Below are 17,370 nucleotides of genomic sequence, written 5' to 3' on the forward strand. Positions count from 1 at the left end.
GGGTGAGGTCACAGCATGAACCACTCAGCACAATGCCTGGCACACAACACGGGCTCCACCAGCTGCGCCCATTGCTCTGACTCTCATCCTCACGGTTTGCTTCCCCAGAAATTGAAAACGGGCTCAAACTCCCAGCCAACTACCCAGGTTTCTGGTTTTTTCCCAGCACAACTTGTGGGAGGGAAACATTTGATGTTTCTCTTTCAGAAACATACGAGCTGCCTGGGAGGCACTTGCAGCTTTTTAAAAGCTTTCAAAGGACCGCCTCAGAGAAAAACCTCCCACCATAAAGCAAGTCTGAGGCTGGCCCACGAGGGGAAAGGCAGCCAGGCGCTTCCGATGTAGCTCTATTTAAAAATCTTCTCTCGAAAAGTTAATGGTACTAGTCAGGCCTTGATAGGACCCTAAGCTACTTTGCCAGCGTTCAGGCGAGATGGAAAGGAAACGGGGTTTTTAAAGTCATACGACCTGGCTTCAAAGGCAGGTCTGTGACTGCTGTGTGACTACGGATAAGTCACTCACCCTCTCTAGGCTTCAGCTGTCTCAGAGAAAAAGAACAGTATCAACTTCATAGGACTGTGAGGACGGTCAAAGGAGATGTGAAAGCAATGTGTAAAATGTCAAGCTGTGTAACTGTGAATTGCTATTATCTACGGGTAGAGAAATACTGAATTTAATGCCCGATCACTGTAAATAGAGTATCTCAGGAAGCCGGTATCTCTGTGGCCTCCTGCTTTATAAGTTTGAATTTCCATTTGCATTTTAATGGTCCTTGTGCACTGGTGTCTCTATCATAAGCTACTTCAAATCTTTCTGGAAGGCGGCAAAGTATAAAACTAAACAAACAGCTCCACGGTGGGAATGAACCTGGACCATTCACCCCCTCCATTCAGCTGTATTTGTGAGATGGCTGTGGGGTTGGATCTGCTGTGAGCAGCCCGGACACCAGGGCTTGTTTCTCTGATAAAGGTAGCGGGTCCTCTCAGGAATGACGTCAAAGACAAGGCCAACCAGCCCTAAAGGTAAGACCACCCCAACCACACTTACCCAGCCAGGCCTGCGAGGACTGGCCAATCGGAAGCCTGCTCCCAAGAAATACCACCTCGGATTCTCTGGTTTTATATCTTCAGCCTAAAAGCAAAAGTCTGTCTTTTGTTTTCTGTAGAATTTTTAGAAGCAAAATGCCTTTTTGAAACTCTGCCTTTTTCTACCTACCCATTTACCAACCATATGGAGACGCATCCAGCCAGTAATGGGGTTTAAATGAGACAGCCAGGTAGGCGAGACACTCGAGTTGTCACTGCGCTTTAAACATAGAGCACGGAGTGTCACACAAACACCGTTCATAAGCCTGGGTCACAGGGTTCAGATGGGGGCTGGGTGCAGGTAGAAACAGCCTGTGTGTGTCAAACAGAAGGAAAGTAGGGGAGTTGGGGAGTAAGGTCAAACATCATTGGCGCCCAATCTGAACATAAAAAACCTCAGCCCCTCCGTTATTTACAACCGCCTCGCACAACTCCGACTCAGAACGGAGAGGATGCCACATGGAAAGTTCTAACTAAGCGAACATCCCCGTGTTGAACTAAACAGTACGAACGATGCAGCGTCGTAAAATGAAGCTACAGTTGTGTTGTCTCGTTTCTTAGCTGCTGAAAGCCCACAGTTCAGAGCGGCCGCTCCGGCGTTTTCCGGCCTTGGGACAGCTCGGGGCTCCTGAAAAGACGCAGCTCTGACGAGCGTTGACCAGCGGGTTTGCATCCGATGACTCTGTGATGGCTTTGAGTGGTATCCTTGAACCACTTTGAAAAAGTACACGTTTTTCAAAATCACTTTTTCCGATGATTCCCCCTTCCCGGCCCACCCCCACATCCGTGACTTTGGGCATGACTTATTACTAACATATTGCCCCAGATCCAGCTCAAGATGTCACTAAGCTGGGCTCTCACAAAGCCGGGCATGAACACGGCCACCCCTGCAGGTCAAGGCTGGCGGTCACAGCGAAGGCAACTGCACACCCTCCAGACCGTGGCCGCGGCAGGGAAGGAACTCCAGGGCCTTGGGTACCCCCCACACCCTGCGGCCTTTGATGGGTCCCAAGACTCAGCCTTGACTCTGGGTCATTCTGGCACCTTCCGGCCTACCAGGCCCCCCTCCCGTGGTCCAGGAAATCAGAGCGGACTTGCGGGGAGATGCTGGATGAAGTGGACTCAGGAAGCAGCGATACTTGCTCAGGTGTGGCCTCGTGTTTCATCACCCACTCCCCGGCGCCCCCACTGCTCAGAGGGACCTACACCCCGAGTGCGGTGTGAACACTGAGCGAAGCCTGGGATACACGGGGCAACAACACACGTGCGTGGTTCGCTCGGCCCCCCTGCCGCCGGCTCCAGTTCTGATGCAGTCAGTGTCGGCCACGTGCCCTCCTCACACATCCCACTGTGGTCCCTTCACCAGCCACCAGCAGAAGTGACCGCTCAGCCTCGGCTCTCTCCCATCCAGTCTCTGACGATGGGTGTGGTCTTTGAGTTAAGAGCTCACTAAAGTGTAGATCATGCTGAAGGCAAGAAGAAGGGGGAGAAGGCATTAGTGGGAGCCCGCAGGGGACTCAGACTGGCCCTCAAAAGCCAGACCCCGGGCCACCCTGTCACTGTCTCATTCCTGCCGCATACTGTGTCTCTTAGATAGAAGATGTGATTCTCTGGGTGCCTGTATCAGTCTCAGCAGGCTGATTGTTACGGCTGTTAGTTCCCTTTCCTGCGATTGCAGGCAGGTCCCGGGGGGGAGGGGGTGTTTGCAGTGGAGACTTTATCCCACCAGCTGCCACCTGCTTGCAGGATGGCTGCGTCTAGGGGCTCCCAGCTTATGCCGGATGACGTGTTAGTCCAGGCTAATGCTGCAAGACCACGGAATGTTTGGCACCAAAATATACATTTTGTTGATTTGGCAGAAAGAAAAACAGCACCTCCTGCGGGCCCAGCACCGTCCTCGAGGCTGGGAACCGATGGTGAGTGTACAGCCATTTCTCAGCCTGTTCTAGCCCAACCCGAACTCCCCCCCCCCCCCATCCTCCTGTTCCTCACCCAGCTACTGTCAGCCAGGCCATCCTGGGGACAGTGCTGGGATACTTGAAGATATCGTGCCCTGGCACAGGTACCGACAGGACAGCAAGGTGACAGGTGAAACACCTCAGAGATGAGCCCAAAGGGGGGCAGGAAGGGGGAAGAGAGGCTCCCAGCGAAGCCACTCTCTGGGGTGTGAAACCAGAAGACAGTCTGTTTAGAGCCATCCACTCAGCTAGGATGTTTGAGTGAAGACGGGAAAAGCAGGGACATGTCGGGAATGGAATTGCAAAGTCTGCGCGTTTCAGTTCATTAGAAGGGTGTTGTGCAACACGGGGAGAATTGTAAGTGTAGGCGTTTAGTGACCCGGTGAGCATCACTGCCGCGGGGTGCCTGTTAAGGTCCTGAGGATGCTGATACACGGGCGAGGGGGCAGGGGGCGGTGAGGCTGTGCCTCCGGGGCAGCGGTGTGTTTTCCCTGAGTGCCCTAAGGATGCCCACGGCAGCAGGTGAGGCCTCCTGCGGGACCTCCCTGCCCTCACTCGCTCCCGAACCCAAGGCAGACAGCAGGCCTCCTACCCGATAGGCTCACAGGCCGCCTCCCGAAGCCCAGGAGGCCAGCCTAAAGCCCCCCACGTCCCACAGGAGTCAGGCCCGCCAGGAGGGGTGCAGACTCACCAGTACAGGTAATAGAAGAAGGACAGGAGATAGAAGGCCAGCTTACACCAGGCCTCCTTCTGACAGTAGCTCAAGGTGTCTGCGTTCATGACCACGGGTGGGTCATAGGCGAGCTCGGAACTGTCTGCCGGGCAGTGGAAGTACCTGCGGGGGGGAGGACAGGGCGTCGGTGGGTCTGAGGCTTGAAAGGGACGTCTGAAGTCACCCGGGCCGAGCCCTCCGGATGCTGGACCGCCCTCGAGGAAGTTCAGCTAAGCTGCTGTCTGCCTTCTGCTTGAACCGCGGCCAGAAACTGCTGACAACAGCTCAGCCACCGTCTCCTAGCAGGTGGCAACTCTCCCAATACGCAGATCTGCAGGCGTCACGGTGGTTTCACCCACGTGCAGAGCTGCTCCGACAGAAGGAAGAGGTGGCGCCTGGGAGGTGCCAGGAAGGGCCTCCTTTCTCCAGGGGTGTGGAGAGGGGGGATCTGTGCTGTGTATCCACAGGTATCAGTAGACGTACAGGTGTCACTGGGTTAAATATTGTCCTCTACCCAGACCCTCTTTTAAAATCCTGAACACTCTGGGAGGGACAACATATTCCCACTGGAATGTGGAGCCGTTTACAGGTACTTCTCTGCTTGATAGAAGGACCCAGAACAACAAAGAGAATACTGGCCACCGTGGGGAGAGAGCAGCCCCAGACGGACACTGGGTGAGCAAAAGGCCCGTGTGCAGAAGATGGGAAGCCGGTGGGAGCAAACTTTGCCTCAAAACACCATGCTGGCTCAGCACGAACTGGCCTCATTCACAGGAGAGAAACTCCCGAGCTGGGTGAAACCGGCAGGAGCCCCTGTGGAAGTAGAAAGGCAGGGGGCGAGGGCCTCCCTGGGGACTGCCCTGGCCCTGGGGTAGTTCCACTCTCTGCCACGGCCCCCAGGGCCTGGGCCTCAGCCTCCTCCACAGGAGCAAAGTAGGTCTGAGCTCCCTCACTGGGTTGTTTTTCTGTCAATCTGGTAAGGAAGTCAGGAGGCCAGGGTGCAAATTAGTGGCTCCTGCGACTCTGAGACAGGCTCTGGTTCTGGCCTGTGATGAGGACCAGATTAGTCACACCGGCTTTGAAGAGCATCCCTGGAACAAAGCGACTCACAGAGCTGGTACCTCAGCTCCCTCTTCCTTCCCCTGCACAGGATGGCACTGAAGTGAACTGTCACTGGCACTATGCTAAGAGGACATCACAAGCCAGATCCAATGACATCTGCCAGCTCATAGCCCTCCAGGCCACTCTCCTCTCCTCTTCCCAGGGACAGATTTCAAAACCGATTTGCTGTTGCTGTGGCCTTGCTCCCAGGTGACCTCATTAAGTGGAGGCACGGGTGTCAGGGTGGCCGAGTGGCTCAATGCAAAGAGCCAGGGCTCTGCTGCTCACTGGCCACCAGGCTGACCTTCCTCGGATCAGTCATTACCCTCTCTGAGCCTCAACTTACCCATCTGTAAAATGGGGGTGAAACTGCTTACTCCAAAGGACTATTGTGATGATTATATGAGGTGACCCATGCAAATCACCTGCAAAGAACAGGTACTGAATAAAAGTTCTATGGTTCTACTTTTATTTAAGCAGATAGAGCCGGAGCAGAAGGGGCTTTGTCTGTGTGAGAAGCGTCACTGGACGGGACCCCTCCCACTTCAGACACAGCAAAGAAAAGCTACCTTTTTAAAGTACACAATTCAGTGGTTTTTAGCATATTCATAGAGTTGTACCACCACCGGCAATATCAAATTTCAGAACATTTTCACCACCCTAAAAACAAAACCTGTCCCCATTAGCAGTCACTCCCCACCCCACCCCCCTCTAGCAACCACCAATCTACTTTCTGTAGATTGGCGTATTTTGGACATTTTGTGTAAATGGCCTTTTGTGACTGGCTTCTTTCACTTGTGGTTTTTTTTTTAAAGTTCATTCATGCTGTAGCATGTACCAGTACTTCATTCCTTTTCATTGCCAAATAATATTCCACTGTAAGGATATACCACATTCTGTTTATCCATTCATCCGTTGACAAACACTTGGGTTGTTTCTACTTTTTGGCTATTTGGAATTATGCTGTAGCTGCTTTTCACACTGACCTACAGGGTGAGGCTGGGGTTAGTGGGGCCTGTACAAGGGACTTTCCTTACTGGACCTGCTGCCTGAGAGCAGCTCGGGAAGCAGGCGCTGGAGAGAGGTTCTCCCAAGGGAAGAGGTGAGAGGAAGACCCTTGGTGGCTTGTTATCTGGGAGACATCGTCTCTGGGGCAGGCTGCCCACACAGAAACGGGAAAGGACCAGCCAGTCCCGGGCAGACTTACCTCCAGAAGTGATAGAAAAGTAGAGGGACATTCAGCCCCAGGGTGAGCCACTCCTGCGCACACAGGAACATGATGCAGAAGAGGCTGTGGATGGAGTATTCTGGCAGCACCAGCTGGAGAGGGAGCCGAGACACAGGGCTGAGTTAGAGGAACCGTCACCCTGCCTCGGTGACTGCTGACTGCTGCCCAGTGCTGCCTCCCACATGCTGGTGACACAGCACCCTCCCCGCAGCCACACTCACTGCCCCAGGACTGTGACCCATCCTGGTAAGTTCTCCTCTCGATGGTACCAGAGCCAGCCCCTCTGAGCCTCCACCACCTGGCGGGAGGGGGCTTGTCCCATCGGCTCTCCTCACAGCACCCTGCAGCCACCCTGGCCAACCATCTGCACCTGCCAAGGCACCGCCCTACCTCCTCCGGTTCAGAGAGAAAGCCCTCGTTCTCGGAGCTGGGCCTGCCAGCCCCGGGAGGCGGCGGCTGTGACTTGTGCTGTGCGCATCTCTCCTTTTCCTAAATTGTTAGTTTCAGCCACTTACTCGGGGATAATTAACTGGGTTAGAGACAGCAGCCCTAGGCCTGAGTCATCCGCGATAGCACCATCCCTGTCTCCAACTCCAGTGACAAATCTCTGACTGATTACAGCCTGGGTTTCAGGTCCCACTGTTAATCACCACGCTTCCTCCCTCTTCCAGGCCTGATTTATAGTGGGAGCTGCCGCCTCCCGAACAGGGTGGATTCGTCACTGTCACCACACTAAGGAAAACTAACAGAGGCCCGCTGGTTCTGGAGGCCCCAGCCTGTTGGGGGTTGGGCGTGGTGGTGGGGAAAAAGCTGGAGAGTTCATCCTGCTCTCTGGGGGGCTTCTCCCAGTTGCCTCTCACTGTCACTGAACAGGATCTTACAAGTGGGAGCGGCTCCTCCAGCGCACCCGGGGAGACTTTGGGGGCGATGGTGCCCTTTTCACACACACACTGGTTTTGCTGTCAGGGCCGCGATGGTGGGGAAGACGTAGGGAATCTATTCCTCCCAGACCAGCTGAAAATGGGCCTGGCCATCTGCACCAGGTCTTCAGGGTGGCCGCTGCCCCCCAACGCGTCCACACTCTGCCTTTGGGAACACAGGGAGACAGACCAACGCCCTGGGTGGGGCTGAAGGGCTGGGGCACAATTGTGGCGCAGAGAAAGCTGGGGGAGTTACGGCCAATGCAAAGCGATCCGGCCTCCCTCCCCCCCCCCCCCCCCCCCCCCCCCCCCCGGACAGAGCGAGAAGCATTTAGGGTGGTGGGTGCTCCACCCTCCTGAAGCCATCGTGAAGGAGGGGCCCCAGGCTGGCCGGTGATGGACACAGAGCATGAGTGAGCTTTTGAGCAGGAAACTTGGGTTATTTTAAGCGACTGAGATCTGAGAGTTATTTCTTGCTGTGGCATAATTAACCTATCGTGTAGGACAGGATGAGTAACCAGCGGGAAAAGGTAAGCGGTGCTCCTCTCTCTGGATCCCCTTGCGACCGTCACAGCCACGCCTTCCTTCAGCAAGCGCCGGACAGGGGCTGACTGACCGCCAGGCGGGGATGTTTGTTTCTTATTCATTTGTGGGGACAGGTGGACTAGATGTCCCCTCCCAACCCTGAGCTTATGTGTTATATAAAACCCTCCCCAGAATCCACCAGGCAAACTATGGAAACACTGAGGGAAGCACTGGCCAGCCCCCCACCTCCCTGAGCCACCCCTTAGCCCTGGAAAACATTGGTTGTGTGTGTGTGTGTGTGTGTGTGTGTGTGTTTGTGGGGGGGTTTTGGGTAAGAGAAGCTCATTGAATGGGGCCAGTCTCATTTGTTCTCACAACAAACAGGAACTGGTTCACACAGGCCACAGGCTATGGAATCCCCATGTCTTATTAAGCTCTGCTTTAGCCTATAAATATTAAATAAGTGCCTCAATATAGGTATGTGGGGTTGCTGAAAAGACTACAGTTCAGTCCAACGGGGGGCTCTCGGAGGTTCTTTCATCAAGGCGGGGTGAAGGGGAGTTTGAAAGGACGAGTAAAACCTGACCATGCTCAGCTGTGCAATGCCGAGAACAGCAGCTAAGGATGAAAATCCTCCACATCTGCAAATACCAACGTGTGCAGCCTCCCAGTGAGGCTGCCATCAGGGACACGAGTGACAGTGCCCTCGAAGGGAAAGAAGCACCGAGCAGAGGAAGATGCTCAGCTGTGATGACTACGGCCATTAGGATTAACAGTCGTGCCAGCTAATGGCCGTGCTCAGGTGGGTGACTTGTCACTCTTACCCTGGAAGGCAGTGAAATGGCCCAGAACCAAATCTGGTTTCCTAATTCTCCATCCAGTCCCCTCTCACCTTCCCCCACCACCACCCCCAATCAAGCCAAGCTTCCAGCTTCCCCAAGTGGGCAGGAAAACCACGGGCAGTTTAATAGTCCACTTCTCAAGCCATAAAACCCAGTCTCTGCCTGTTTTCAACACTAATCCAGTTCCTGCGTGTCTGCCTGGGGCACCAATGAGTGTGAAAAAAAGGGTAATGTGTCTTTTATTGGAATCCCCAACCTAAGCTAAACTGACCCTAAAACACAGGTGTCCGCCTAGGACGAGCAGGGCCGAGGGGATTTTCTCATAAATGCTGGGCATGGAGATTGGCTCTCCATTTGTCCCCAAATGAACTATTGCACGCATGATTCACATGGGCGGAGGGGGAAGGATGGCTCGATTGGGAACCTGGGGTTTTGCTAAACTGGACGACTGTGAGAAAAGCATCCCAGGCACTGCCAGGAAACCTGATTCTGAGTCCCTCTGCGCGAAGGAGGCCACCTCCTCTTTAATTGCTCTGAGCAAAGCTCTCCTTGAGACAGCCGCCCACAGCAGTCAGACCGGGGTAGGCAGGGCGGCCCTGGAGGCCTCGGATCTCCTTGTGCTGGGGACCCCAGCTTAGATGGCACGATTCAGCAGGACACCCCAACAGCTAGGACTCGGGGTTGGGCCCACTTGTACGTTGCCTATTTGATGGTGCTGCAGGTTAACTTGTGTGGCCTCCTGGATCTTGCACCGGTGCTCATCAAATGTTTTTAAGGGGTGAGCAGCTGACTCTGTACTTAAGCAGCTTAGCACAGAATCACCTAGTCCAGAGTGTAATTTAAAAAGTCACTGTAACATTGATCTGTCTCAAGCCGGTTGTGTATAGACCAGGAACTGTGGAGGTAGCTCTCAGCTCTTTACTGCCAGTCCCTCTCCTAAATGCCTGGGCCAAGTATTGCTTTGACCTTGAAGACCCTGGGCCCAGTGCCCCTGCAAGGCGATGACGGTCCTGTGCTCCCAGTGCACTGTCACTAACTATGCTCACGGAATCGAGTCTGGATGGGCAGCATTTGCAGGTCAGAGCTGCAGTGTCCAGCCCCCAGCTCTCCCAGCCATGGCCACGTGGAGGGACCCTCAGAAAGCTCCCTGAGTCCATGTGGCTGGTGGTCTCTGTTCTTGAAGGGTTGGCCTTGGCACCTTCCTGGGAGGGAGGACGGCTCTCCAGCTCCTCTGTCTTGGGAACCCACAGCCCCCCGTTCCCGCCATCCTCTGCCTGTCCTCCGCAGGCCACCTCTGCGCCTCACCCTCACCAGCCCCTTCTACCTGTCTCTGGCCTTCCTGGGGTCTCCATGGACTTTCCTGGGAAGTGACTGGTTCCTTTTAGGACCAAGCCTTGGTTCTGGCCCTGCCTTGGCCACACCTCCCAGCCTGTCTCTTATCATTGTTTTCATGCAACTTCAAGACACACTTGCATTTCAAAAGCCTCTCTGCCGGTTTCCTCACTCCCTTGTTAAATTTCTCAGCTACCTCCGAGCCCACTTGGGGAGGAGGTGCGAATGAAAGCACTCTCTCAAATCACGCCTTGTTTTTAAAGGGACACAATTCTCCTACAACATGCTGGCAATTCAGGGACATCTTAAGTTAACACGAGCAGCTACCCACTCCTTTTCTTTCCTTTAAGCCAGGGGTATGGGAGTAGGAATCATGTCTGGAATATAGGGAATGATTAGGCAAAAGCTGATTATTTGAGAGGAGAGACACTAACAGAGGGGATGTTTCAGAATGAGAAGCGTTAAGGGCTTAGCAAGCCTCCCAGGGCTGATGAGCCCCACTTATGCACTCATTCAGCAGATATTTATCGTCTGCAATTACGAGGGGATGGGTGCAGAGCAGTCTAGCCAGGGGAGACTGCCGTGAACACGAGCGGGTATCGTGGATTCCACAGCAAAACAAAATGGGAACTAAAATACAAATAGAGGCAGCATGCGAGCAACCGGACACAAGAAGAAAGGAGAGAGAAACCATTCATTCTGCGGGAGGAAACAAGGGAGGGCTCCTCATAGAATCGCCTCTGAGCTAAAATTTCAGGAAGAGCTGGAAGGGGGGAGGGGGGCAGGATGTCCAGGCACCGGGCATCCCCAGGGGTGCTCAGCACTGTCCTTCATTGAAGTGCCTGAGACAGTCATTGCTTTATGTCCTAGACAGACATTTCTTCCAGGTCTTCCACAGAAATGACACTGAGACCGGGATCCTTTCCACCAGCCTCTTCTTAAACCATGAGGACTTCATCCGACCAGGGAAAACCACATGACGGGAAGTGACCCAAGGGCTGAAACAAGTCCTCTCCTGCCTTTATTTCTGACCACGGCCTGGGTGATGGCTGGTGCTGAGGGTGACCTTCATCAAGTTCACCAGTGCATGTCGGCACAGCTGCCGGCCCTGCCTCCCCTCCCCGGCCTGTCCCACCTAGGCCCTCCCACTCTTGCTGGGAGAAGAGGGAGCTGACGCCCCAAGGCCGCACCTTCCTAACCCACTGCCCTCCTCGGTGGCATGGCGTTTCCATGCGAGGCCTCTGGTATCACATGGTTTATGTAACAGGACATGCTGTTTTCAGATCTGGGTTTAGTTCATTGCACCACAGGTCCTTCCTTAATAGGGAGAGCCCGGGAGCAGCCTGGGTCTTGAGCTGCACCATTAGCTTCCAAAGGAGAGCATTTTCCAGGTTTAAAAAAAAAACACACACAAAAGATGATTATCCTACTTAACAGCTATTAAGTGGTGTTAATTACCTAATACATTCAGCAGGTTGGAGAAATTTTGCTCAAAACAAGCACAAGAGGTGTCTGAATGGGAGGACAATATTGGCATCTGGGGAAGGAGAGCACTGCCATCGGCACCATCGATGGGCATTAACCTGCCCGCAGGTACCTGGACAGGGAGGTGGGCCATCTGCTGAACGCCATGATCCCGGAGCCCTGGGTGCGAGGGTGAGACGCGTGAGTGGAGCCCTCCCAGGCTGTCCAGGTGGAGGGGCAGCCTGAATAGGAGCATCTGCAAGCGTTTCTCTGAAGTTGGCTGGAATGGGCCAAGCTTTCTCAAGAGTCTGAGTGGCCAAATTAACATTGGGAAGAAAAGACAAAATAACATTGTAACTTTTGCTCCCAATAAGGAGGGCTGGAGTGGCAGTGTCTTAGTTTAAAGTATTAGATTAAAGAATAAGAGATTTGGGCTCTAGGCCGATTAAGCTACAGGAGCTTGGGTATGCTATTTCATTTCAGTGGGCTCAGTTTCTTCATCTATAAAATGCGCATAATAATAGTACCTACTTCACAGCACTTTTATGAGTATTAACTGAGTTAATTCATGTGAAGCTCTTAAAAGGGCATCTGGTACATAGTAACACCCTGCAAATAATAACTATTATCTGTAGAAGAGGCATTTGACCTGCACGATCCCTACCATTCTTTTCAGCTCAAATACTCCAACTGATCCCTCTACCTGGAGCTGCAATGGTGGCCAGCTCATTCATAGACATTCTTCAGGGCCTCACTCGTACCAGAGCCCTGGGCCAGCCAGAACTTATACAGCCTCACATGGGGCACAGTGAGGGTGTGGGAGACACAAGCCAGTCCTCCAGAACACGGTCTCCTTCCACCAGGCAGTGGGAAGGGGCTCTCCTTGCAAAGTGAGGGTCTACAGTGTGTAGAGCTAAGGAAACGGGCCAGGGAGCAAAGGAAACAGGCCAGAATGACCATTGTGGACTCCCTGTTGCCTTTCGCATTTTCTTTGTGCCACACGAGAAATTGTCTCAATAAGGTGATTCTCGGTGAGTTTGAATACACGCTTTCGTGCAGCTGTTCTGATGGAGAACTCTGGAAATGTTTGACTGAAAGACAGGGGCTACTGGTGCCACGTTGGCTAGGACGCCCACGCTGGATTCTGGAGGCTCTTTTAATTTCAGGGAGACCAGGCCTTGTCGAGGCTGCTCAGAAGGTATATAGTGTCAATGCTCTGTGCTGCAGACCAATTAAAACTTCATCGAAACAAGAGTAAAACCAGTCAGGCCAAAGTGCTAAAACAGACAGATTTCATACTGAGTAGAAAAGGGTTCATACTTTTCTCCTTTTTTCCAATAAAGCAGGGCTTTGAGCACATATGTTGGTTGATAATAATAATAATAATAATAATAATAATAATAATAATAGCTCTTGTTTATCCAGCCCCAACCACTATATCAGGTTACTGCTTTATCTCCTTTATTCCTCACAACAACCTCTAAAGTTGGTGCCTTTCTAATTTTACGGAGCAGAAAACTGAAGCTCAGAGACATCAAAATAACCTGCCCAAGGTCATGGAGCCCCTCAGCGACTCGACCAGGACTTACAGAGGTAAACCCTGGTCCTTCACAAATCCCAGACGTGTGCGCGGGGCTCACTGAACTGAGCCAGGCAGGAGCTATGACGTCCACAGTACCGCCCGGCACTGCGCAGAGACTGAGCCATGACCATCAAAACCACACCTACTTCTCAGAAGCTACATGGTTTTTTTCTCCTTTCCAGGTTTTAATCAAATCAGAGACACATCAATGATAATTGGAAAAATTTTTTTTTTTAAAATGGAGACAGGTTCTGGAAGCCACAGGCACAATGATCGTGTTTTAAATAAACTGCCAGACGGCAGAGGGTGGTTTCCTGGGCAGTGTGAGCCTGGTGCCTGGTTCACACGCAGCCAGAGATTTCCCTGAAGGTTCAGGGTTCAAAGGCCCTGTGACCACAATGATGCTGAGAATGCTGGGGGCTTTTGAAAACGTTTTAGGAGATTCAGTCAATTATTAATTAAGAGTATCTGATGCTGGCCTCTCAGTCAGGACATGGCAACTGGAAAATCAGAAGTTTGGGAACTTGGGGGAAAGCTTTCTGGAATTTTCAAGGTGGTTGCCAGAGCAACCTCAGGGACCAGATCCTGGAAGAGCTGAAACATTCTATTTTAAAAACACCCAGCTGATCGTCAGAAAGAGAGAAATGAAACAACAAAATAATCAGGTACACACTGGAAATTCTTACAAAGATGAGCATGTTCTCAAAACCAGAAATAATTCAGCCTATGAGAAATGTATTGACCCTGGAAGCAAAAAGATTTCCAAGTGACTCCCCAGGATTCTGATTATCACCTGTATTTTACACAGAATATTGAAATGAAAAGCTCCTCTCCCCTGTTGGATTTCCTCTCAATTCCTGGGTAGATTACAAGTTCCTTCTACCATTCAAGCCTCGCCTCTTCGAACAAGTCCCTCCTCTATGCATGCATTCAATCATTCATTCATTCATTCATTCATTCAACAAACACTCATTGAGTTTAATACGTTATATTACTGTGAGCGATACCCTGCCAGGTGACCCGAAGACGAGGCAACTCGATGACATGGTCCTGCCTTCAGGAAGAGTCCAGAAGGAGAGATTAGACAGATACATAAATGCTCCCAACACAATCACCATGTGATTGTGGGGTCACAAATATCACTGGTTCCCCAAACTGCTGGGCAGCTGAATCCTTTGGAAGACCTTTGTAAAAATGCAGATTTCCAAGCTCCACTTCAGCATTTCCAGAGGGTGGAGCGCAGGGCTCTGTATTTTAAATGCTGTGCATCTAACTCTGATGAGCTGCCAGGTTTGGAAACAGTGGCTAAAGGCGAGAGAACCCCCCGCTGCAATGACAGTTAGTGATTTCATGGAAGTGGGTGGGCTTTAGGCGAGACCAGAGTCCAGCGGAGGGAGTGTTACCTGGCCGGTCCGGGTTCAAGCTGGGGGAAGCCGGACAACAGCCTAGGAAAGGCCCTGGGGAGGGTCACGAAGGTCAAGAGGAGGGGTTGGGACTTGACATAACAAGCAATGAAGGGCCATCGAAGGCCTCTGTGCACAGGAGTGTTAGCAAAAATAATTTGGCAGAGTCGTGATGGATGGATTGGCAAAAGCTGGCATCTGGTTTTAGAGAGATCAACAAGGAAACCTCTGTTCTTAAGAGCAAACAGATAAAAACGGAAGTTGGTTGCAGGGGGGATGACAAGGAAGTGATGAAGAAACATTGTTTCACATTTTTATATGCTGCCTCGTTTAAAAATAGATTGTAGTTGGCTCCCAAATGTGTTGTTAATTAATCGTGACATATTTGTTTCTGGACAGCTATATTTAGCAATACCTAGGATCCTGCTTAGCTTCTTTGTGTTTCTCTCTGGGTTTGTTCCATTCCCTACTTTGGCAAAAATGCAGTTTTGTAAACAATCATCGATCGGCGAGGATCCTGGTGTCTGCGGGGTCCCGCCCAGAAGCTCGCCACCCTGGCAGACGCTCAGAATCCTCGGGGAGCCTCTGAAACTGCCTCTGCCCTTGCCCCCGTGACAAAGTGGGACTCTCTGGGGCGGGACCCCGCACAGGGACTTTAAAAGCTCCCCAGGAGACCTGACTGTGCCGGGAGACCGAGGAGCTCTGCTGTGTCAGAGGGACTCCTGGGCGCCCTTTCTGCCTCGCCCCGGCTGCGCCTGGCGCTGGGCCGGCAGCCCAGCCTCGGCGCCAACATCTGGCCACGGCGACAGCCCTGCGGGGAAGCAGGCACCTCTTACCGCTGGGGGAACAAAAACTGCTTCCACCGTTTTGGGAAAGTAATGTAGCAAGTTTTAGAAAAGTCCAAATTCCTATACTCTTTAACCCAACAGTCTCCCTCTTGGGACACAAACACACAAAGGTGTTTATTGCGGGGTGACTGGCAGGGGCCTAATGAAACTCGAAACATACAGAACGTCCATAAATGTGGACATGGCTGAATAAGTTACGTGTACTACGGGTCCTTGTGAAAGTCTGTGCAGTTATTTTTAAGAGTTAGGTCTACAGCTCCTGACCTAGAGGGCTGTCCGTGTAATGGCGTGTGGGGGAAAAAACAAGCTATAGAAAAAAGACGTTTTCATTACCGGGAAGAAGAAAAACAAAAAGCCACCCTGAGAGTAGGCGGGCACACGGGTGGGGATGCATCTGCCTGGGCGTGAAGAGCGTGGCCAGAACAGCAGGACGCCGACCCAGGCTTTTAATATCAGTTGTGTCGGGCAGTTAGGAACAGAGAGGGGAGAGGAGCTCATCAGTATTTTCTTTATATTAGCTTGGAATCATTTTCGAGTCAAAATGGGGACATACTACCTTTATAATTAAAACAATTAATAAAGAAAAACCAAAGAGGGAGCGCTGGGATAAGCTACCTGTATTCAGATCCTGGTTTCGCATGTCCTGGCGGAATCCCGTCCCTTAAGCCCCCTGCTCTCATCGCCCTCGTCAGTGAGCGGGGGCCACGGTGGTGTCCACACTCGGGGTGCGGGTGAAGTGAGATGACGCGTTTAAGCACTTTGCCGCAGAGGGTCACTTAAACATTGTCGTTAAGGAAAAGCCTTTTCCTGAGCCACTAAGGGCCAACCTTCCAAGTCTAGGTAAGCTCACCTCCTCCAGCAGAGAAAAAGCCCCCAGCGCCCTGTCCCCCCCACTGCAGAGGGGTGCCTCCCGTCAGGAGTCCTGATGTGACGACGTAACCGCTTCTGTTTGCAGCCTGGACAGCACTGTGAGGTGGGCAATATTCGCTGTTATTTCCTCCAGCCCCAGAACAGGTCATGCTGTCCTACTGCCCGGTGACAACTTCTGGGCAGGGAAGCACCCGGGGTCTCCTGGGAGGGGGTGTCCTATAAACTCAGGCAGTGACGGCAATTACGTAACTTCAGCCCGCCTCAGCAGTTGGCGCTTCTGCAAAAGCTCACCTCGAGTCCGTGGACTTGGTCCTGACCCTGGGCCTGCTGGGGAGACAGGAGCCGCAGCTAATTAGAATGATAAATGGCCCCGACCTTGTCCCTCCGGTGCTGAGTTAACTGTCTCGGCCTGGGGACTGCTCTGCACGCTGCCGCCTGCCAGGACGTGGTGGTGTGAAAGGCAGGGGCCAGTCCCCTAGAAAATGACCCCGAAGGTGATACTTTTTCTTTTGAGATATAATTGAGCTACAATATTATATTAGTTTCAGTTATACGACGTAATGATACAATATTTCTATATGTTGCAAAATGATCACCACAAGCCTCATGAAGGTTTGTCACAATACATAGTTGGGATTTTTTTCTTGTGAGGAGAACTTTTAACTTGGCCACTGTTAACTATGCGATACAGTGTTAACTACAGTCGCCATGGTGTACATCCTATGACCTGCTTATTTTATAACTAGAAGTTGGTACCTTTTGACTCCCTTCAGCCATTCTGCCCCTGTCCCCTGCCTCTGTTCTCTGTATCTATAAGCTTGGTGTTTTGTTTAGTTTCTAGATTCCACACATAAGTGAGATCATATTGTATTTGCCCTTCTCTGTCTAACATAATGCCATTAAGTTCCATCTGTGTTGTAGTAAATGGCAGGATTTCGTTCTTTTTTATGGCTGAATGATATTCCATTATATGTGCCACATTTCCTCCATTCATCCCTGGATGGACATTAAGTTTGTTTCCATAGCTTGGCTATTGGAAATAAGTGCTTCTTCACAGGCTTTGTTCAGAATAAGTTTGCTTTCCATTCTGATAAACATGCAATAAAGTCCCACGGAGGATCCAAGTCTTGCCCTCTCACTGCATCACACTTGTGGAAAATGGGAAAATACTAGTAAAATCTAAACCCAGGGGCTCACTAGTGACTCTTTTTGCTGTTTGCCAAGGAGCAGAATTCGAGGTAAGGCCAATCACTTCTCCTGACCAAGGAGGGGATATTCCCATACAGACTCTTCTCTGGTGCACAGGTCCTGTTAGGGGATAAAAGGTTCCCCCCTCTACACCCCAGGGCCTCAGAATGTGACTGTATTTGGAGACAAGGTCTTTAAAGCAGTAATTAAGGTTAAATGAGGTCCTTAGGATGGGCCTTGATCCAGTATGACTGATGTCCTTCTAAGAAGAGGAGATTAGGACACAGGCGACCACGTGAGGACACAGTGAGT

At 51.8% G+C, this 17,370-nt stretch overlaps 1 protein-coding gene across 1 annotated transcript in view; it reads right to left on the minus strand.

The window, feature by feature from the left end:
- Positions 1-2,130: 2,130 nt before the first annotated feature.
- Positions 2,131-17,370, minus strand: part of CNIH3 (cornichon family AMPA receptor auxiliary protein 3) — a 49,397-nt gene continuing 34,157 nt past the window's right edge. The window contains exons 4-6 of the mRNA XM_016221194.2: positions 6,064-6,176; positions 3,735-3,878; positions 2,131-2,551 (exon numbers count right to left, since the gene is read on the minus strand). Of these exons, the coding sequence (XP_016076680.1) occupies positions 2,524-2,551; positions 3,735-3,878; positions 6,064-6,176 (285 nt within the window). The 3' untranslated portion in view covers positions 2,131-2,523. The remainder of the gene's footprint in view (positions 2,552-3,734; positions 3,879-6,063; positions 6,177-17,370) is intronic.

Source organism: Miniopterus natalensis, chromosome 21 (assembly GCF_054644295.1).
Source record: "Miniopterus natalensis isolate mMinNat1 chromosome 21, mMinNat1.hap1, whole genome shotgun sequence".
Taxonomy (NCBI): Eukaryota; Metazoa; Chordata; class Mammalia; order Chiroptera; family Miniopteridae; genus Miniopterus; species Miniopterus natalensis.